Genomic DNA, 24,156 nt, shown 5'->3' with positions numbered 1-24,156 from the left:
GTTTCTCAGAGGGTAGGCACTGTCCCCTGGTGAGGTGATAATAGTTGAGATTATTAGGGTTTGGATATTTTTCTGTGTGTGACTTGCATGCATGTGCAAGGGCATTTGTACTGACCTAGGAGCCATGTGTCGCCATGCTGCCCAGCTTCCAGGGCTCGGCTCAGGGCGGACATTCTGTATATGAAATTGTCATGGGTGGAGCCAGGGTAGTTTGCATAGACAGAGGTGATGATTCCCTTTGCATCGCATACCACCTGTACATTGATGGAATGCCAGTGCTTGCGGTTTCGGTAGATGTGCTCAGTGGCCCTAGGTGTACGTAGGGCCACATGGGTGCAATCTATGGCACCGAGCACTTTGGGGAAGTGTGCCACCCGGAAAAAATCCAGGACAACAGCCTGCCTTTCTGCGGGTGTTCTAGGCATGTATATGTGCCTGCGGACTGAGGGACGCGCTGTCATGATTGCCAGTACCTGGTGTAGGCAGCGTGACTGCATGGCCTGTGAGACCCCCCCACTATGGCAGTGGTCCGCTGAAATGACCCAGTGGCCAAAAAATGCAGGACATTGAGCAGCTTCTCCAAGGGGCTCGATGCTTGGGAGCAAAGGGTGGGGGATGTAAGATCATCTTCCCACTCCCTGACCAGGTCTAGGATGATATGGGGTGGAAACCTATACCTGCCATAGACCTGGTCGTCAGGCATCCCAAAAAGGCTTGTCCGTGGTGCGAAAATGCGTGCCCTGGCTATTCTCCTCCTCCTGCGGTGTCCCACGATCAGTGCTGCGCCAAATGGGGCAGTCATCGTAGCTGTATATACGCGTTTGTTGTTTGCGCGCACTTTTATACTGTGCGCGGGGACGCTTCCGCCTGCCTTTGTGTGGCGGACGCGTTGACGCCTGTGCGCGTCTTTTGCCGTGCGCGAGTTTCTCGTATTCGGATCCATGAATACAGGTTGTTCGCGTGCGTGTGGGCGTTCCGTGTAGTTCCCTGCAGTACTTCCCCAGTTACGCCTTCTTTTTCACGCGTTGTTCCCTATTCCGCGTGTTACGCCCACTGTTCCGCCCACTTTGGTTGTGTGCGCCGCACTATGTGCGCTTTTGCTGTGCGCGTAGCGCACGCCGTGTATGCCTGCGTGCGCCATGGCTGGATTGGGCGCACGGACAGCGGGAAACACGCACAGCGTCTTCCTTGAATCGCACGCGTGTGCGTGCGCTGCGTTTCTCACGCTTGTGCTCCCTTGCGCCTGCTTGTGCATGGATTTTCGGCGCACGTTTGTTTCATGAATCGGCCCCAATATGTTTCTGGGTTGGACAGTCCAGACTTTGAAAACCGAATTGCAGGCAGATGCATGCTTAAAATTAGCATTGAGCAGAAAACAATTTACCATAATGTATGGATAGTGAGTGGAGCACAAAATGACTTTTACATGGGCAATGACATCATGCACAGAATGTGTATGGTGTTAGATTTCCTTAATCAAAAAATATGGTCACGCCTAGGTGGCCCGGCACCTGAATTTGAAGACAAAAGAAGGGCTTATCATTGTGCACAACTGGTTCCTTATGCAATCAAATTACAAATGAGGAAAGATACTATTATTCCTGCATTTACAAAACAGTTTGCAATAACACTGAAATGCAAAAATGGACAGCAGATGAAAGACTCTGATGCATTTGTATGCCTGAATGAATCCATAAAACAGCAAGGCCTGGATTATGAATACATTCCATTGGTAGATATTGGTGAAGGATCTATAAAAATTATGGTAAATAATAAGGGTTGTCAGGATATTCATTTAGAGGAAAACTCCCCATTAGGAATGGCCATACAAAAATCACATTATACGGCAGATTTAAATAACATGGTGATTGGAAATATTGATTGAACAGTGACTTTCAATTTTCATCTTCACAACAAGAATGTTAATTGTATTGGATTGTTACATTTCGAAAGAAGAAAAGGAGCAAGTTGGATTTTTTCCAATTGTGGCTCGGATTAGCCAAATTCTCAAAAAAAGGAGGGTATATGTAGTATTGTTTAGCGTGTTTTGGGAGCACAGAGCGCAGCACCACTGCACAGGATCAATGTATAGCATGTTTTTTGAAGTGCAGCGCCACTGCATGGGTTTGGTGCATTGATATAATGTGGTACAGCAAGACATGTGTTATTGAGCATTTTTATGCAGCACCACTGCATGGTTTTAATGCAATTGCTTCAAGCTATGTGTTGCCAGTGCAACCTATGGACATGTAGATGAAAACAGGCTATGCAGTAAAAAACGATTTCCACATATAAAATGCAAATAATTTTTTCACAGTTAAAAGCATATTTTACCTGAAATTCCTCTGTTGCAGGAGACACATTTGAGGATTAATGAACTAACCTCATTAACAAAAAACTAACACGCTAACTCATTAATAACATAATGTGTTCTCCAGTGCAAAATGAATGGAAAATGACAGGCTCTGAAAGTCATTATTTAAACGCACATTCAGTTTTCTTTTTCTTTTTGCTCTGCTGCTCTGTCCACAGTAACTGCAGGAAGCAAAGACCTCGAATAAGCAGAAAATCAGTTTGGTTACAGTTGCAACTGTATAAGCCAAGCCATTGTGTGCAGAGGGTGGATAGGGCATGATAGAACTTTATTGGTTAGGATCCTTTGGTAGGAGGTAACCAGAGTTTTCTTGTATAATCTCTGGGAAGAAGCTGGGGAGAGACATCTTGACACAGCTCGGAGAAGGACTGAGTTGATAGCTGTGGATGCCTGATTCCTAAAGCAGATTCAACTTGGTTGCAGAGACTGGGATTCCCAGTCAACAAGTCCCAGTTTGAGTGACAGCAAATGCTTGTCCTTGCTGGGTGAACCCCTCCAGGAGGCGACCAGCCAAAGAAGCTACATGCTGAACAAGCCTGGTAATTATCTCGCTGAAGTGTGGGGGCTGAGTGTGTGCGAAAATATTCAGTCAGTGTAGGAAAGGAGATTCCTGTGCTTTACTCACGTGTTTAATGTTGCAAATTGAATTCTTGTTCCCCGCCACTCTCTTCTCAGTGTATCACAAATAATGCTGTTACTGTGCTATTTCATTTATTTCTGTAAAAAGAATGAGATTGTGTTTATATGCAACTTTTATAATACACAAAAATATCTGAAAGCAGATGGGTGGTGTGTTTTATTTTCTCTTTCCTTTGTGCATTTACCAATACAGTGCTAATGATGTGGGGAGATGTTTAGACAGTGCAATTGTCATTTTTAAGATAGCTGAAAATAAGATTTGGCTGCAGGTGTGTGCATGATTCCATTCAGTATATAAGTGTGTGTTTTTTGGACAGAACATAATAAGTAACTGGGTGTGAAATAGCCTTTTGCTGAAGGTACATGAGTCAGCAAAAATAGAGACCCGGGACATAGTTCACTACCGTATATAAGTTAGTGAAAAATACCACATGATAGCTCGCTGCCATAGATAAGACAGCGAGAAATTGCCCATGGTGGCAGACTAAAAATGAAAATGTGGTGTTCCTGAAATGCAAGCCTGAGGTCTCTCTAGTGATTACACGAAAAATCTAAACAAAAATAAGGGGTTCTGGATATTGGGGCCACAAATAAAACAAAGGAATTATGCTCACCAAAAATACCACCAACCACGCATACCAACCAAGCATACCAACCACACATGTCTGTGTACTGAAATAATGCATATCCACTGTATTATTATTGTACATAACCCAATCTGAATACAAGGAGTGATTGTTGCTAAATTATTTTCGGCGGTAAGAAAATACCACCAGGCCCCAAATCTACACAAAATACCCAACAGTGCCCGGATCTAGCCAATGGAAGAATTGGGACTAAAGAGTGACTTTCAGTGCGTTGACTAAAGAGGACTGAGTGCGTTGTTGTAGGGACACTTAGTTACAAAAGGAACACTTAGCCCTGAATGAGGAAAGAGTCTTAGGGGTGATGAAGAGGTGCCAAAAGATGAGACAGCCATGTGGGCCACAAAAGGAGTGCTGGCGAGAGGGTGTACTGGTGAAACCTGCGAACACTGAGAGGTTGCCCTAGAAGATGAGGAGATGCAGGAAGCACTGGGAGGTCAAGCAGGAAGCACTAGGACATAGGGCGTAGTGAGGTGGACCACAAGGAACCCTTACCGCTGCTACAGAGAGCACAGCAAGCGTCTCATTGTGCACAGGATAGGGACATTGTTCTAAAGCATGAGGGTGGGCAAAATACTATAGTGGAGGAAAATAACATGGGGGAGTGAGCACTCTCATCCGAAAGGGGTTGTTCCTGCACATCAAATGCTGAAGCCAACATATTGCGATGAATTGCCATCTGGCAAAGTTGTAAAAGCGCTGGATTTTTAAATATTTGTAGTAAATAATAAAAGGATGTGGGTAATTCCATTGCTGAAAAGAGTGATCCGATGGACAGATTCCCCTTTCATAAGCTCCATGCTAAAAGCATAATGTGTATCTGTGTCCTGTTGCATCAGTATCCTGATTTGCAGTGCCTGCTCTACCACTGCCACAGAGCATGTTCAGGTCACAGGTGCCCTCTTGACAACTAGAATGACAGCCACGTCTCTGCAGAGCAGGGGCTGCATTTTCAATATGCACGCCTGTTCCAAAAACTGCATAACTCTGAAGATTCGGTCCTGGTGGCACGTTAAACTGTAGAAATAAGCCAGACCTGAGCTCGTGTATGGAGGCCAGCATCTCTCATAGTAATCGCAGCCACATTAAATTAATATCCCACATGTCAGTCATGTGTGCCCAGTTCTGCTGTGGAAGGGTTATGTGTCTTCTTTTCAGACAAAGCTCCCCCTGCCAACTGGCAGGACTGTAGCCTTCAAGGATTGCCTCGCTTTGTTCCTTTGTCAGGGTAGGTAACACCTTTCCCTAGGGACAGATACTCCATAGGAAGCTGGCCTGCAACAGGAATCAAAGGGCACACCCATTCACAAAGGGCTTGGCCTTACCCAAGTGTGCTGCATTTCTAAAGGTCTTTGATTCTATTGAGAAGGGGTGGATTGGGGTTAGTATAGCCAGGGAAACATTTGTACAGTGAGGAAACTACCACCATCTTGTTTCTTTCTGCCGCTCTCTTTCCTTCCTGGCCCCTTCACTTCCTCTAGAGCAAAGCACTTTGGTTGTGGTGTCAGAAAGGCAGAGTCCACTTGTTTCAAGAACAGGGATTAGACCATGAAGGCAGGCTAGATTCAGTCCAATCACATGTAGGCTTTTGCTTTTAAATGAAGGGGTCTACCACCACTTCTTTGAATCAACTCTGGAATCCAACCCTGGAAGATTGTGCTGGACCCTGCTGAGAGAACAGTCCTTTCTAAAGTCCTCCAGTTATGAGATAGATGCTTTGAGACCCCAGCTACCTTCCGTTTGACTCCAGCCTGCTGCTGGACCCCCAAAACCAAAAATAACCTGCGAACAATGCTGAGAAGTCTGGTTCGACATTGTCAAACTGCCAAGACCTTTGCAAAGGTATTACTGACTGATATCTGCCCCCCTGGTCCATCTTTGGGCCCTAGAGACTGGATAGGTCATTCTAATCCCTTTTGCAGCGTCAAGAAATATCCTTTTTGAATATTGTGGTTTTTTAATTGCCTTTTCACGCCCTGTCTCATTACCCAGACTGCTGCAACTTTTCTTTCTTTGCATATTCTGTGCTTTCTACAAAGGTGGATTTTTACTTTCAGTGCGTTGACTAAAGAGGACTGAGTGCGTTGTTGTAGGGACACTTAGTTACAAAAGGAACACTTAGCCCTGAATGAGGAAAGAGTCTTAGGGGTGATGAAGAGGTGCCAAAAGATGAGACAGGCATGTGGGCCACAAAAGGAGTGCTGGCGAGAGGGTGTACTGGTGAAACCTGCGAACACTGAGAGGTTGCCCTAGAAGATGAGGAGATGCAGGAAGCACTGGGAGGTCAAGCAGGAAGCACTAGGACATAGGGCGTAGTGAGGTGGACCACAAGGAACCCTTACCGCTGCTACAGAGAGCACAGCAAGCGTCTCATTGTGCACAGGATAGGGACATTGTTCTAAAGCATGAGGGTGGGCAAAATACTATGGGGGAGGAAAAGAACATGTGGGAGTGAACTCGGTTAACAGTGCCCAGCATTTGGAAGAGATTGCGAAAATTAGTTACATCAGCAAAAATATATACATACACATATAAGTTATTATTGTACATGGTGTGTTTGAATAAAGTATATTTTTGGAGAGAACCCTAATTAATTCAATAGTCCTTTATGTTGGACTGTTATATGTCGCTGTTTGGGTTGCTACTGAACCAAATTCACACCCATCTTAAGAGTATAGCCCTCCTCAGCACACATTACCACAAAAGGAGAAGGAGGTATATCTCTTAACTGTGCCTGCTTTACCTTTATGATTAAGTTGGCTAATGGTTGGTAGAAATGTGATAAAAAGGTGCTTTATTAGCCTCTACTCATCCTTTTTCTCCTGCCAGACAGAAGTCAATTGGTCACACATATCCATGTGCATGTTGAATGACAGTGCTTTGAAACAGGTCAGACATGGTTGAGTGGGATGTAGAAGAAATAATGGGCACACTGCGTGAGGAGAGGATGCTTAGGAGGTATGGTAAGGAAACATTCAGGACAATTCCTGCATCTTTCCTCTGATTTATCCTGTGGCACGGCCTTCTGCAACATGCTGACGCAGATATGCAGGGGAGAAAGATTCAGAAGTTTAGGTGGGGCAATTCAAAATTACAAAGGAGCAACCAGAAGCACTTTCAGCTTCACAGACAAGCAAATGAACAGCGTACCCCATGTCAGATCTCTCTCTCCAGACCTACAAATGGGAACACTATGTAAATGCCCATAAGCTCTGTATTTATAACAAAATGTGTAGCTTTCGTTTTTCAACAATACCATTAGCCAATATGTATATCTATAACAAGTAAAGGTTTCGTTTGAACCTTTTCATATCTTTCTTTTTGGGAAACAGGAGATTTCAAAGTTTGAGGAGATTTCAATAAACATGGTGGAGCAGTCCATTCGAAAGGAATCCTCCAGTGTGGAAAAGCCAAAGCCTTCAAATATAGCAAGCAAAATGGATAAATGTACTACGCCATGCGTCGTGCAAAGCAAACTATTGCGTGAAGGAAAACATCACATGTGCAGTAGGTATCCAACATGTATCATATTATAAAAATATTGTATTACACTGTATTGCTTTGGATTCTTTTGTAGAAAATAAACTAACCTGACTTCTATTAGCGTGTACATATTTTATATTATGATAGGTTTATATTGTGTGATGAAAAGTGAATATCTAGTGGTCTTCTGAAGGCCAAGAGGTTGGACTGGCTGCAATTTTTTATGCAGACTTTTGGAGGATGTGGAACCAGCTGCCCAAAGGATCAGCTCTCTACAGAAGCCTTGAGAAAGCAAGCTATTTGATGAATGATTTAGGGTGCTAAAATGTAGCTTTGGTTTGGAGCAACAGAGGCACAATCCTTACTGTATTTCATGGTATCACAAGACTGGACTTTTTGGGTGCTTGAATGCTGTTTAAAGGTGAGTCTATCTTGCACTCTAGCCTATTGCAGGCAGTATGTTAGGACCAGCATTCTCTGGGTTATCCTTTCAGTTTTGGTGATGATCCTTGCAAAGTTTTCAGCTTCAACTGTGGTTCTCAGTGGTAGATCTAGGAGGGGACAGGGGTTGAAGGACAACTTTGGGCCCCTCCTTATCAGCCAGTGCAGCCCCCTTGCCTCCCAAAGTGCTGGTGCTTGCTTTGCTTGAACAGAGTGCTTAATGTTTTCACTCAGTTTAAGTAACATTTTTGCACTTAAGTTAAAACGAAGTGCACACACTCTAAAGGGTGCAGCACAGTGCAAGCTGACCCCTAGGTTCAATGCAACCAAGTTGAGATCAGAAGGTGGCTGGCATACCACGTGTGTTTCAATCCTTCCGGGGCATGCTGTGCTCCATTAATCTGTTCCCACCTGCTACCTGCCAAAAGAAATTAATTCAGCAGCGCAGAAGTCCTAAAGCTAAGATTAAAAAAAGTGTTTGTACTGTATGCATGCATTTGTGGTTGACTGTAATGCCTTCCGTGTGGGTGCATGCATCCAAGGTTTAGAGGGTGTCTGTGCCTGTATGTGTGTGCATGTTAGTGTCAAAGTGTGCATGTGTGTGCACGATCACCCATGTTTCTGGCAGAATGTGTGAGGGTCTGGTGTGTGTGATAGCAATGTGCACATTTTTTTTTATTGTGGAAAGGTGGGAAAGTAGCAAAGATTATATCTGTTGTGGGCTCAGCCTCATGAAACTGACTTATGGTGACCATATTGGCATAGAACAATTGTGGCTGCAGCTTCATGTAAATAATATACAGGGACCATTACTAGCATAGAAAGATTGTGGCAGCAGCTAAGTGAAATTGATTTACAGACTGTATATCACTTTCACCAAGCTGTGGCCGCAGTATACCAATGCCAATAAGGGGCCCTGCAAATTATATTCTGGACTTACAACGATTGTTGCCATAGCCTCATGTGAATGATTTACAAAGACCATTAATGGCATTGATAAATTGTGGCCACATCTTCATGCATGTAATTTACAGTGAGCATTACTGACCTAGATAGATTGTGGCGGCAGCCTTGTGCAATTGATTTATAGTGACCATTACTTTCATAGATAGAAAACAAGGATTGTGGACTCACAAAGAGGTACCTGTGCGCTATTTATCACTGTTAGGATTTGAAAGAAAATAAATCCATGGAACAGCATTTGTTTCATTGTATTTGTTCCATACTCGATTTACTGAGCGATATATTCATCCTAGCCAATTGGCGTTTCCTATTGACTTCATCGGTTTAAATACACCCTTAACGGGAACGTACCTACCAATCTCCATTTTGGATTCTTATACTTATTGGCCATTCCTTATTCCTTATGCCTTGAAGACGACCCGAGTGTCGAAACACGTGTCGGCTGTTCTTCATCTTATTCCATCAAAATACTGTATCTTGATTGTAGTTTCTTATCTTAATGGTGTTTAGCGCAATTCCACCCCCTTCATCATATAACTACTTTCATAGATAGATTGTGTCCACAGCTTCATGCAGGTGATTTACAATTACCTTTATTGGCATATATATACTGCAGTCACAGCTTCATGCAACTGTTTTACAGTGGCAATTGTTTACATAGATATAGTGTGACTGGCCCCTCATGTAAGTTATTTAAAGTGTTAATTACTGGACTACGTAGATTAGGGGCTGCAGCCTCATGAAAGCTGTTTACAGTGACCGTTACAGTAATAGGTAGGCTGTGGCAGCAGATTCTGCAAGTAATTTACAGTGACCATGACTGGCAAAGACAGATTGTGGCCTCAGCCTCATGCACGCAATTTACGGTGCTGATCACTGGCATAGGTAGACTGCTGCCATGACAAGTGATTTACAGTGACAGTTACTGGCATAGATAGATAATGGCTTCATCTTCCTGAATATGTTGTAAAATGGTTCTGTGTACTGTTGGTAACATGGTATTTACTGGATTTGTTTTCATGCATTACCATAGAGAACTCTTTGTGAATTGTATGTTTTATTTACCCTTTTATTTCAAAAGATGTGCTGTAAAATGCACCACTTGAAGGCACTAGTGTAAGAAAAAATCTCAGGAGGAACACTTCCAACCTCCCTTACAATATTTTGGCCTCCATTGCTTTGCTCAGTGGCTTGCACTAATTTGGGGAAACATTTAGTTCCCTGCAATGGCAATATTTATTAGCAGTTACTGACCCTGAATAATTTAGAATCCTGGTGCCCCCTCAGGAGCCACCTTCCCTGGCATCAACATCGGACTATTCTACTAGTGGTTCTGCCAGTAGCTTGTTTCAATAAGCTAATTTTGAACTGAATAATGATACTGGCAAGATGGTTTTCAAATATGAGTAGCTGCATGTTTTTTAGTGCCTCGGTTTTAGGATACGGTTTTTGGATTGCTTCATGGTCATACCTGATTGAGTCGTTATCCTTAGGCTTTTCACTCTGTTTATACCAAATATATAGTGTCTTTAAGTGGTAGATGAGTACTAATTCTTTTAAATGATCATTGGCAAGGACCAATATTAGTTCTGTGTTTGGGTTGTTTCGTCTTCAAGTGCTTACATAAATGATTTAAATGTTATGTTATACTAAGCATTATTTGTAAAGCTCAAGCAATCACTGTTTTCATGGCTTTTCTAGAGCTGATGGCTATCACAGAGAACAAGGGTTCTTTTGCCAGGGATCAGTTGCCCGCATTGAAAAGTTTCATTATGGGATGGGTCAAGCAGCTGTGCCACATCCCACACCTTAGAGTAGGATGGGTCTTTGCCTTGTGGCTTGTGCATATCTGAGGCCTGTAGTGATGCATGGGTGCCAATGCTAGATGGGGGTGGGGGAGGGGGTTGCTGAAATTATCCACAAGATGTAAGAGAGGAAATTCCCTTCAACTAACTCACTCACTAGGTTGGCCCTGATTCTCAACAAATTGCCAGGTAGAGGCAGGAAAGCCAGATTTAACTTCAGCATTTTAAACTCCTAGACTCAATCAGCATATCTTACACAAATTATGCCGACAGCACACACATACTACTCCCCATCTCCGGCAATTATCTTCAAGACTCTTCTACCCTAACTCCCTCTACACGTCTATCCAGGCATGGATGGCAACACACTGCTTGTGTTTAAATGATGACAAAACAGAAATCCTGCTGGTGGGCACCCCATCTATGATCAAGGAGCTTGATCCACAATACTCCTCCTTTAATATTGACGGCACCACAATACCAGCTTCACTGTCTGTGAAAACGCTAGGAGTGTACTTGGATGATACACTATGCCTCTCACAGCAAGTAAGTGCTATTGTCTCCTCAGCTGGCTACACAACAGAATGGATAAATTCAGCCAGACCCTTCCCCTCCGCAGATAGCTTCCTCACTATAGCCAGTGCCACATATGATCAAGACTTGACTACTGCAAAGCCCTCTTTGCAGGCACCTCAACCAATAACATCAAAAAGATGCAGGTTATACAAAATAAACGCTCTAAGAGCAGCCTTGAACATTCCTAAATTGGAGCATATCACAACAGCAAGAAAAAAAGCCTCTATGAAAAACTCTGCATCACTCACAGATGCCTATCCAACGATGCCCCACCCTACCTTGCAGAGAAATCCGCAAAAGCTGTCTCCTTTAGACCGATGAGAGCTGCCTACGCTCATCGTGTCATCCAACCTAAAATCAAACAAGCTTAAGTGAGAGGCTCCAGTTTCCCCGCCATTGCTGCCAAACATTGGGACCGTCTCCATCCTTCAATGAGAGCTGAGCGTTCCCACTGGACCTTTCGCAAATCGCTAAAAACACTTCTGTTCACCTAACTGGTTGCTGTCTAATGCTTGCCTCCACACATGGACAATGGCCTCCCTTGGAAAGGGCACTAGCAGCCTCTTTACTTGGAATGAACAACTATGATATCTTATGTATTATGCAGTATGTCTGACGAGTAACTGGTCTTGTAACATCGCCTTGATGCCTCCGGGATTAGCACGCTTTATAAATGTAAAAAAAATAAAAAATAAGATATGCTTTGAACAAGGGACTCTTTGGGAGGAGCGACCTGGACCGGTATGTTTCAGGTTCTTGCGGTCTGACAGGAGCTTTATGTGTATGGTTATAATAGTGGGGGGTTGTGTATCCCTTTTTGGGTTGAAGCTAGACTTTTCTGGGAGTTTTCAGGATAATCAAGTCTTCTCAACCTGGGTTGCAGCTGGTCTGTACTGTTAAAAAGGGGGTAGGGATATGATCTTCTGTGCAACAGGGGTGTAGAGACAGTTTACCAGCTTACATTAGCAGGTCTATGTTGGGCCTCAAGGCTGACTAAGTGCCACGTTGTGTATTTATTTCCTTGGGTGTTTTTTATAGTGCTACAAGTCATCTTCCAGCTTCTTCAAAGCATTTCTCAGACTGGTAGATGAGGTCAAGGCACAGAATTAGATTTTATCGTGGGTCAATAGATTCATTCAGCTGGTGTAGATGAGGAGCAATAGTTTGAGTGTTTTCAAATAAGTGAGGCCTAGTCTCTTTATCGGAGGCAGGGAGGGGATGCACCCTCTCTGGTCTGCTAAGGAGCACAAGATATTCTTTGGATCCCTTTCCTGCATGGTTTAGACAAAGCATCATGACATAATGTGAATTGACTTAACATACATGAAAGCATAACAAGCTAGTATTGGCAACTGTGATTCTGTTGAAAAAAGAAGATTACAGTCTTTTAAAACGTAAAATTGTAATTCATTTACAAAATCGAAACTGAGATTGGGTAAAAAAACAAAAACGAGGTGGGGGAGCAAGGTTCAATATACATTGTGTGAAGGGGAAAGTGGAAGTCCATAAAAGCATACAGAAGGTGTGAAATAAAAAGAACAGTTTCAGTTCAATGCTTTACACAAACGTATATTTGCCATTAAAACACATAGCACCTTTCACATCAACATTGTTTGACTAGTCGCACCAGATTAACATGCCATGACATTACATTACAAAGCATACCATACTTAACCTAGAAAAGCACACGAAACAAGGCATAAGAAACATAATATATGGCAACCTAGCACATCTGCTTAGCAAGCACATGGCATTATGTAGCATACAAGACAAAGCAAAGTTGGACATAGGATAACGACACCACAAATGTCTCAATAAAGTATTAGAGTGGATGCTGGAAGGAGTGTCATTAGAGCAGCAAGGAAAAAGCCCAGCATGGCACAGGACCTAAAGCAAGGTGAGAAACACCCAATAATGAGGGATGTTGAATTCACCAAAATGCCTGGGGTAATGGAAGGGACATCACAGACCTGATGACATCACAGGAAGTGATGTCACTTGACCCTTGATCTGGAAGGCATCAGTTCCTCTTTAACCCTGGTGACATCTGTGGAAGTGGCTTGCTGGTCAGCTAGCACAACGAGCTGAGGGCATCTGTGTGCAGCCTGCTGATGCAGGTTAAAATCTCGGCAAGGCCAACTCAACCTTTCATCCTTCCGAGGTCGATAAATTGAGTACCACAGTACCAGACTGTGGGATAATAATATCAACTGTTATTTCAGCGCTCAGATGTCTGCGGGCTTGTAGTGCTATATAAAACTAGATATTATTTTTATTTTTTTAAAGTACATAAACCTGAACATTTTAAAACACCAAATATGTATTGAAGCAAACCGCATTTTAATAAGGGTGCTGCCTTCTTATAGCATGGATGGGGTCATGATATGACAAGGTTTGACTCAATATTACAACATAGGCCGAGGCAATATTGGTTCCACCATCAGGTTCGCTATTTGAAGATGTGAATATATCTTTAAGCAATAATTAGGACAAAGCATTGAGCAATTTTAGGAAGTGCTGTGACCCGATTCTTGCTGAAATTTACTCAGACAAACTTACATTGATGGAAAGCTCGGTCAAGATGAACAACACAATGAAAATTGGAAAATGGGGAAAGATATACAGAGGAAGTCATTCTATAACTACAAAGGGAGCTAACCACACACCTGAGGAAATAAGAGGAGATAAAGTCCTCCATGATGAGATTCCCAGGGCCAAAATATCATTACATGTATATGTGCTTTTGTCTTAACTTACTTTGCTCCCAACAAAGGTGGTTCCCAAAGAGGATCCCTTGGCAAGAAAACAATTGTCGGCTCTGTAAAAAGCGAAGAAGGCAGAAACGCTAAACCATTGGCTGTAGCGCACAACTAGGGCCGAGGAAAATGTGGTTGGGAAAGTTCCTAAGGAGATTAGAGGATTTAAACAGTGAAGTCATGTGGGCTAGGCTCTTGAAAGGATACTCTAGCCAAATGACCATTGCGTTAGTGAATATTTTAATAGCGATACACAAAATGTTGGGGGAGAATGCTTTTCTAGATTAGTCCACCATCATGAAGTAGGGAAGGGAGTAATTTGTCAGATAGTTGGAAAATGTAATCTTTGGGGTTAGAAAGGGAGGCCCTGATGGGTATATGGTAATATATTGTATTGTGTTGAATGAATTAATATCTATAATGTTTATTTCAGAATGTTGTTTCTGAAGTAATGTATTGAAACCCAAAAAGTGATAGGTACAAGGTTTTGAATTAATCTGAATCACTGTTACTGCTCTGGGCAACCTTCGACACCACAATGTTTTAGCATTGTTGGGCCTCATCAGTAAGGTGCAGATTGGTTCCCTTTGGTGCAGTGAGCAAGGGAACCACGTCTGGGCATACCCTCTCTCACATAAGAAGACAAACTAAAGCCAAAAATGTGGTGGGCAGAAGGTTTTCAATTAATCTGAACCACTGGCACAGCTCTGGGCAGCCTTCAGGGGTCCAGCCATATGGAAATCAGTCAGGTATGGCCTGAAGCAATGTATTGCGATTTGTAATGAACTCAGAGTTTTAAAGTATATGATCATAAACACAAACACACAAAATAGGCATAGGCACTGCTATAGATATGCCACTTTAGCACTGTATGGCCAGTTACTTCCATATTAAGCCAATCATCGCTGCATGTCAGGTATTGTCATTATATGAAAAGGAGATCCCCTAGATTGGCAGTTGGTGTGATAATAGAGTATCCAAAGATCCAATAAATGCAAGTCACTTTCAGTGCACAATTAATGATAATGATTTGTTGTTAATATAGCGCTTTTGTCAAAGCGCTGTATGTAGCACATATTTACATATACTTATCATCCCACATTAAGTTGGTACTCACTTATCTACCTCGGAAGAATGAAAGGCTGAGTTGGCCTGGTCATGATTTGAACCTGTGGCCTGCAGATCACTCACAGATCGCAACAGCAAGCCCTCATCCCGCAGAGCTATCTTATCGCTTTGCTATTAAAAATGCAATGCCACCATAAGAAAACATGTCAAAACTGTCTGAACAATGTAGGACAGATACGTAATAACATTTATCAGGTTTGCTGTAGCCTTGATAATGCACAGTAAAACTTGCCATGCTACAGTAAAACATACCTAGACTTGGCAGCACCAAAATGCCCATCTAACCACATAAAAATACTTTTTTTTATAGATGCCCAGAAAAGTATGCCATGACGCAGTAAGAAATGACTAGACGGGCTGCACTCAAAAGCCAGTGTAGACAGGTAATAACACTTATCATGCTTACTTTATTATAGATTCCCTGTAAAAATGCCATGCCACGGTAAGAAATTAGCAGAATGACTGCAACCAAATGCCAGTCTAGTCATGTCTTACCGTGGCATCCATGGTTTATCATGGATGCCCGTTACATGATAGCGCACCCCTTGCTGCCCGACCCTCCAGACATGTCCCTATCCCTCCCTATGTCCTCTTCCAACCCCCAACATCAGCTCCTTGGCCCAGCATTACTCTTCCTAGTCCCTTACGTATGAGGCAAGGTGCTTCATAAGCAAGTACTGGGACAGGGAAGAGTAGGACTATGAGTAATGAAGATTGCCAGTAAGTAACCTAGGCATTGTACACAAGCACACACCATTCACACGCCCATTTGCACATGCACCAATCCACAATTCACTCACACACGCAGCCGCCCATAACTCATTCACTCACTTACACATTACAAATACATATACATAAACATAAACACACACACACACTGTCAGGCACACATGCACGCATATTTACAAAAAAACATTTTCTTACCTTTTCCCGAACCTGTTGCTGCTTTTGAGGCATGGCTCTCTGGTTGCCATGCTCCACGCATGCAACGAACCAGCTCTGGTTCCTGTCATGCACAGAGCAGGGGAGCAAAAGCAATCCATGACCCGTGGGGGAGGGGTTCTTTTTAAAGTCATTGCGACTTCAAGAAGACATTATTTCTGTTATGGAAAACTGTAACGGAAATCATTTCTTTCAGAATCAAAGTGACTTCAAAAAGAAATTAATGTAAAGAGGGCTCTACTTTGAGAGCCCTCTTTACTTTCGGGTTCTCTCTGCCTCTGCAACCCTTAACCAGGGGTCGCAGGGGCAGAGCCAGGGATCGCACAGGAGTTGCCAGGGGTCGTAGGTGTGACTCCTGGCAACCCCCAATTGACGACCCTGCCAATAATCAGGAACATTTCCTGATAAACATCCTTTCATTCCTCCCACCTGCCCAGTACAGCTGGCCAACGCCACCCATGAACCCCTAGACACACAAAATCATGCACCAGACTCACCCCAACCAGGTTCAAGGTCTGCTCCTATGCAGGTTGTTCGGCAAACTATAATAATGTAATCAAGCAGCTCTTGACAACCTCCCCCATACAGAATTGACCTTAATTAGGTACTAATCTAAACACATTTTCCACAAAAAGGATACTGAAATCCTCAATGACACCCCCCTAATAACAGAACACATTTCCCTACAAACACTGGAACATGCCTGCTTCATCAATAATGACACACCCTAACTAACAGTGCTCCCCAGTGCCCTGCATGTCAGGCAGTTTGGCGCCAACCCAGCACAACAAGCCTCTACATGAAGTTACTCCTATGGCACAAAGCACCGATACCTTCAGCATGTCTGTTTTGCCCCACAAGCATCAGAACATGTCATCATTCCCCATGCTTTCATTAAATAAGCACCCCATACCACATGTAAACTCGTTGCCAACACACATCATGAGCATGTAAGGCATGTTCTCTCACCCACCAGCGGCACACCACAACACCCTCAGGTTTCTACAGTACCTTTGTATTGCTGCTGGAGAACATGCCCAGAGAGCAGCACCAGATTCCTGCATAGTAGCCACTCACGCAATTATCAAAGTATGCCATGGAATTTTGATAGGAAGAAAGGTGGTACCATGTAAAGCTCAAGATTTTTTACTGCAGCACCTGAACAATGTCATTTCGGTCAGATGTATGATTGCAAACTATAAAACTGAACACTGTTGCAAAAGGAAGGGAAAGTGTCTCTCTGACAGAAACAGAAAACCAGTGTCTGATATAAATCAGATTCTTGGAATTTGACCAATGGGAGAAATGTGACAGATAATTTGGTGGGCCACTCTGTTTCATTTAAAATTGTGTACCATACATTTTAAATGGCCCTCATTGCATTTCAACGTTATTCGTAGAAGCATCTCTGCATATAAGTACATATATTGTTAAGATAATAACATACTATTTCTAATCTAGAAGCCTTTTCAAGTTACAAATAAATGTCCATGCAGTGTGTAAATCACATAACATAAAAATACGTTAAATAACTACCTTAACAGTTCTTATACCCCATTGTTTGAAAAGTGGCTTTAGAAATGTGTTGCTAATAGAAGTATAAAACGGAAAAAACAGAGCAAAGAGCACAAAGCCTTGACAAGACATATTTTCACACAAACGTTGATCAGTAACATTACGTGATTTGACGGATCATGCCAGTTTATTGCTAATGGCAAGGATTGTGCGTGCATTTTAAATAGCAATGCTCTCTGGTGGGGCTCATGGAACCAATTTAGATAAGGTTCATTGCCATCAGTGCATGTTAATGGTAGAAACAAAACAGTAATGTTACTTATTGCAAATAATGATTTCGTTTTATAATAATAATTAGAAACCACATACTTAGTAAAAGCAGCGTTCTGATTTAGGGTTGACATTAAATTGCATAAATCCCAACTCCATCAATAAAGAAATAATTTAAAAGAAAATGTGTGAAATTACTTGTGTACGGCTCTCCAAATCCAAAACCATAAAAGAAAAAATGCAAGCTCAAGTTGAAATGTTGGTGGAACCAAACCATATTCCTTTGAAAGAATAAAGATTTAAGTGTTGTTGGAAGCTCCCAACAAGCTTTGTGCAAATTAATTTGGGGCTCTTTGTAAAATGAGTCTTGTTGCAGGAGGAGCAATCCCCCACAATCCTACTATCAAAATGTTATGCTATGTTAATTTTTTACCATGCACCACTACTACCCAGGGGCAGTCTCCAAGTGTTTGCGTGGCTCTGCAAGAGAGAGGGGTGAGGAGGTTAGTGAGGATAGGGTGAGCAGATAGGTTCAGAAACAGGAGGACATTGCATCTGTGAGTGTTGTTTTATATGTGAGAGTTTGTGAGAGAGGCCTTGTACATTGTAACCGTATGGGTATGATTCAGTGCCTCTGGTGTGCAGTAGTGTTTTGTGTTAGTGTCAATATGTTGTGTGGTGTTGTGGTGGGTTTGTGAGCACTGGTTAGGTAGTGTCGATAAGGGATCCAGAATCACAGGTGGCCATAGCTGTAAGATAAGCTGGTAGCTTGGCGTGTAATTGTGCTGTTGATGGTTTTATGGACTTTGTTGGTGGTTCATTCTAGGCGCACTTCAGCATCTAGTGATGATGGGTGTGAACATAGTATTGATTTTTGGTTTGTTTATGTGTATTGTGGCTAGTCAAAGGTGTGGTGTAATGGTGTCAGTTGTGTTGGAGGAGCAGGAAGGAGAAGATGGTATAGTAAGTTGAGCTGTTTTTTGGTGTTTCTGGCACGGCTCTTTGATTGCCACTTGACGGTATCTAGCCAGGTACTTGTTTGTGGTTCTTTGGCCCATCTTGTCTCCTCTATAGTTGTTTGTCTGTGGTGTTGTTGTTGTCGGTGTCCCATCGAAGTTGTCTGCTGAATAGCCAGGTTTTGAGCAGTTTCCTGAAGGTGATGTGGTCTTCTATGGTTCTAATTTCTTTCAGCATGGTGTTCCAGATGTTAACAATTAGACGTGAGAATGCTGTTGTGCCGAATTTCCTTTTCAACATTGAACTACTTTAAAAATCTATGCAATTATGTTCTTTTTGTTGCTTTGTTTACAGTTTCTATCAATTTTAACCATTACATTTCTTTTTTATTATTGATGTTTTAAGAGTCTCTTCTTTATTTATTTTTTATTCACCTTTGATTTCACCCTCCAGATTGACATCAATCTCTTGATTTAAAAATCTGATCTTCTTAATGTTTTACTATCATTTTAGGTCTCCTAATTTTGACACAATAAAGGTTTTATACTGACATATTTATAACCCCATACACATGTGCACTTTTACATTTTCTGCGCACGCCATCCTTTACTATCTTAAGTAAATGTATCTCATCTCACTTTTTCCTCCATTTTGTAGTTTGATACGCACTCCTCTTCTTGGCCTTGCCTCATAAATCCTTAAATAATAACCCTATTTGGAGTTTTATTGCATACACTTCCGCCCCACTTGGAACCGGGAATCGAGGTATCTACTTCTCTTCTTTCTTAGCCCAAAGATACTGTTACGTTTATACATATATTTGCAAAACAGTCCCTCTCCCTATTTTTTCCACCTTCGATGTTCTACTTATATCCATGGCTCAGCTCCAGTCTCTCGGCATTGACTCTTCCCCAATCGACTAGTTTGCCTTCAGTCCGCGGAGCACCTCTGGGAACCATGCAGGAATTTCATCAAAGGGGCACCTGTTGATCGATTCTTCTCACACGTGTGTATATGTGCCCCGATATCCACAGGAAGCTCCTCTGTCCTCTGGCTAATGGCGGAAGCAATCAAGAGTCTGAGAGTCTAGATCTGGGCCTAGGTCGATTAGACCAAAACCATCTGCACCGCTACCAAAATGTGCTCTAGCATCTTCAAGCATCTCATGTGTTAGATGGAACTACCAATAATGATCATGGAACCAAATAACCGGACAGACTCAAATAATATGGCAAAGTACTACTTTATTATCCGCATGAAATAAAGTAGGGCAATCTGGCGAGTAACAGGCAGTAATTCACACACTCACTTTCAAATGTGATTATACACAGGTTTTATACATCGATGTGCATAATTTATGATGTCATCCTACGTGCCAAACTAAAACCTATTGAGGTGAAGGATTGGTTAAGGGAACATATGTAACTTAATTGGCTGCCCCTTATCTGTGGGGCATTCCTCAAACTAGCTCTAAATACGTATACTACTGATTATAGCAGAAGAAATGCCAGCGGAATGGTCTCTACAACATTACATAGGCCCTCTGATTGGTTGGCATGCTTTCCCAACCTTGAACATTCGGCTCATTAGCTGCACGTAAGCAAAATGAAACTCAGGTGCCGTAAGCAATGTCTGACTAATCCTCACTTTCCAAATTAATAATTGTTTCTCATCGGTCAGGCCCCAAGCCAACGCTTCTCCTTCGTAGTTGACCTCAAAGCCTGTTCTCTGTTCTGCGACATTCAAGGGAGGGTAGGCACACTATTATCTTCGTTTGGGCTTAATGAATAGCCCTTGTTTTCAACTTCTGAATCACGTGTGAGGAGACCACAAATGTGTCCATATCGACCTTCTATTTTGATTCAATCGTGGTAGGTGTCATTACACTTTTTGCCCTCTGGTCACTTGCTCACTCCATCTTACATAGGTTTTCCACATATTTAATTGTCTAATACTCGGCTCTTGCAAATGTGTTCTCCTTTTCTTATTCTAAGAGAAATATGTCTTATGTACATGGCTTATCCTTTTGACTCCCCTTGTGCCTTGCAATTATTCCTTGAAATGGCATCCTTGATCCCAAGCCAATAGACTCCTCGTTATTCCTCACACACAGCTGTTTTCCAGTGTCTTCTGACTCTGCATTCCTGGTCTATCTCAGAGGTAGCTTGAATGGTTCTAATATGAGTCTGACGTCCATCTTTCCATCATGGCCGCTCCAGCCATGTTATGCTTTTCTTTTCAGCAAGCTTCTATATGTCTCATCTACCTTGCGTTTCTGCATATATACATTTATTAATCAGCAGGTTACTTTATCTTCTTTGCATATATGATTTCTTCATATTTGATTACATGTTACTTCACTTACATCTTTACTCTTTGAGTATTTGCATATCATTTCAGTGAGTTACATTACAATACAGTCTCAGTATCTCTCCTCTATGATGTCACTATGCTCTTGTCAGATTTAACTTATAGCTCTATGATGTCCAATGGTGTGTGTAGACAACCTTCCACCATCTCAGTGCCAAGGTACATATGACACGTTTGTCCGAATGCATATCATCTCGCACACTCGATGCAGTATTGGGATAATACCCGGTGTCCCACATAAGGTGTTTTTCCTACTGTTCCAGTATGACAGAGTTGAGGGGGCGGGAGCTAGGGATAACATGTCCACCTGCTCCTCTACACACTGCACATATCCCAACACAACGAAGTACCTGTGGACTTGGGTCGAATGAGTGGAGTAAATATCGCTGATGCTATTCCACTGAGCAAAGAGGTTTCCTCTTCTTATTAACAGGCCTATCTAGTGGATCTGAATATTAATCTGTTTGGCAAAAGTAAAAAGAAATCCAAGAATATAAAAAACATCAATACCAAAAAGAAAACAGAGGCTCAAGAAAATTCCTGAGAAACCTTAGAAAACAAGTTATGAGCCCTGAACGCTGAGCTGTTCAGAATATTCAGCAGCTACCAATATACCAATTAAGAAAAAGAGAAGGGGCTAATTTGTGATACAACAGCCAGAAAAAGTTAACAGAGGGGATCATTTTACCCTTCAAAAGGCTGTTTGGCAGGATAACTACTGAGAGTTGGAAAATCTCTCTATCGATGCCGAAGATGATTCTGTCATCCAGCGTTCCATGCAACGATACTCACCGAAAAGGCAGGAGACTTCAGCTCTGTTGGATGATGGTTTGAATCTGACTTCAATGCTATCAAAACCATTGATAGTATATAGAATCCTAGAGCCAAATACTGATCTGCAAGATTGTACGAGGTTGAGAGCGAGAGGAACTGTTCCAGATAACTAGTTTATGATCAAGGGTGTCGACCCGGGAGAATCTAACTACAAAGGGGCATATGGTAAACTGGGTGTGATGAATCCTGAGGATTCCTCACTAAACCCCTGCCTAAAGTCTCCTCCCACGTGGCCGGGGAAAGGAAGACACTTCCTGATCCTGACCTTGGGGGTGGTGTAATGCGGGAGGATCTCCTGGGAGGAGACGAGGCCAGAGCCAGTGAGGATATCCCATGGGATGAGACATTGTATTTATCTGTAGAAGGCAAGAACCTTTTTAAGGTATCAAGACAGGTAATGGCTTATTGTTGTTATGATGTATATGGGTAAAGCTGAGGTGACATCTTTAAATACCCGAAGGAAGGAAATACCATTTGAGGCTTCTAAGATTAAAAATCCCTCTTTCTCCCAGAGGTACAGTGACAGGAAATGTATAAAGAAGGGCCTGAATTAACCTTTTCAAGTAAACTCTTGTGATTTTCCCTTAAATACATTTAGGAGAAATAAATATACATTAAAAATAGAAAGCTGATGATAAAACCCAATTTAGTTTTTAGGGACTACAAGTCCCATAGTTCCCAAAGTACTGGGATGAGGAAGAAGGCTCCAGTGCAATGTTGCAGGAGTAGTCAGCTTGTTAAGCATAATGACCAACACCTGAGGGAATCAGAGAGTTTTAAAATGCCCCCACAAGTGCAGCAGTAGTAGCAGCAGAGCAAGCACACGTTGTTGGCAATCCAAGCAGCAGTTGGTAGAAAGAAGGAACGGCTGGACTTTTACGAGGCAGATTTCAGCTGCCTGTCCTGAGAGGGTCCCGTTTCCCCTAAATCTGAAGTGCAGAGGTTGCACAGCAAAGAGGCTGCCCTTCTGACAGGTACATGTTCAGAGGAAAAGTGGCTTGCCTACAAAAAGATGTTGAGGGACACTGTTGTGAATATTGTCTTTTCTCAAAAGTTGCTAAAAATCACAAGTTTGCAGACTGCTGTAGTTGTGGTAAAACATTTGGTTGTCAGTAAATTTAAAACATCAGAATGTGTTGCATGTTGAACACCAAGGGAGGCGATGGGACCCGCATTGTCAATCCTGGTTGAAGTTAACCCGGCGCAAGAGCGGTCTGGTTGGAAGCAGTGATGCTGTGAAGTCATCCTGATGTAGATATACACTGTGATACAAAATGCTGTAAAGGGGCACTTGAGAAGTGCTAACAAGAACCTGTGTTTCTTTTGTCTTGCCAAAAGTTGTGCATCTTTGAATCTGACAAGGAACTGTGAAATCTTCTTTGACAATTCTATGTTGTGGCAAAACATTGTGACCCGGAACCTCATTGATGCCATTTGATGAAGTGTAAATTATTATTCAAGGAATAAATGCAATCTTTCTGTTTGTTAAACATTGGTTAACAGAACTTTCTTTTCACAAAGTGGAGTGAAGAACTGAATTAGTATGTGGTGGCAAACCTGGATTTCCTTGTTTCTTTTTGTTAAGACATTGGAACCTGGGGAAGTGGAATTCACCTGGATTACCAAGAAATACTGTGAATACTTTGGGAGCACAGTTGTTGATATTTGTTGTCATTTGCCATATATTTTCTTGTATATATTATGCCTATGTGTGAGGGTCAGATATCCTCTGTAAGAGTGTTTCCTTTAGTTTTTGATAGGCAAGGAAATCCTAGTCAGGGTAGGGATAGTGAGGTGTTTAATGAAACTTATAATTTAATAAAATTACATATGTTGAGAAATCCTCCAAAAGTTGTCCGCTTCACATTTCTGATATGGGACTCAAATTTATTCTACAGAACAACTATAACTTTGTGCTCAACAGAGGGCATTTTTTGAACCTCATTCAGAACATCCCAAATCTTAGAAACATATACTCTAGTTTTCTGGTGCAAATAGAGTTTATGGATTTGAGAAGCACTGACACTGTATAGTAGCATATATGATCCAAATACAATCCCATAATAATGGAAATCATGCCTTATGGGCCTCATTATAGCCATGCTGGTCTGGGAAAGTGGACCTTTTCTGGACTGGCATATTCCGAGTCTGGAGGTAGGCACAGTGAACTACCGGCAAGCTTGACCTGCTGATAGTTCAGGTCCCTACTGGCAGAACAATTACTGAAGCACTGGCACTGGTAGGACCAGCGGCCTACCGGCAACCTTGTAATCAAGACCCTTATCTCCACATTAGTAAAGGGGAAGAACTTTGCCTTGATAATAACCATAGTAGATAGGCTGATCCCATGAATGAATGGGGCCTCTGCTGTGCAAGTTTGGATTTGCATGTGCAAATACAATTGAGTACACCTGAAAAAGGGGAGGCTCAACCTTCATGATTGATTATGTTTGATTCCC

The 24,156-nt window shown here is 42.3% G+C and overlaps 1 protein-coding gene across 2 annotated transcripts in view; it reads left to right on the top strand.

Annotated features, from left to right (window-relative positions):
• The window catches only part of ANGPTL5 (angiopoietin like 5), a 448,401-nt gene that overhangs the window by 123,369 nt on the left and 300,876 nt on the right, over window positions 1–24,156 (top strand). For both annotated transcript variants that reach the window (XM_069640373.1, XM_069640374.1), the window contains exon 2: window positions 6,990–7,164. In XM_069640373.1, the coding sequence (XP_069496474.1) occupies window positions 6,990–7,164 (175 nt within the window). The remainder of the gene's footprint in view (window positions 1–6,989; window positions 7,165–24,156) is intronic.

Source organism: Ambystoma mexicanum, chromosome 7q, assembly GCF_040938575.1.
Source record: "Ambystoma mexicanum isolate Mex_15411 chromosome 7q, UKY_AmexF1_1, whole genome shotgun sequence".
NCBI lineage: Eukaryota > Metazoa > Chordata > Amphibia > Caudata > Ambystomatidae > Ambystoma > Ambystoma mexicanum.
This window is presented reverse-complemented; position numbering and strand designations above follow the sequence as displayed.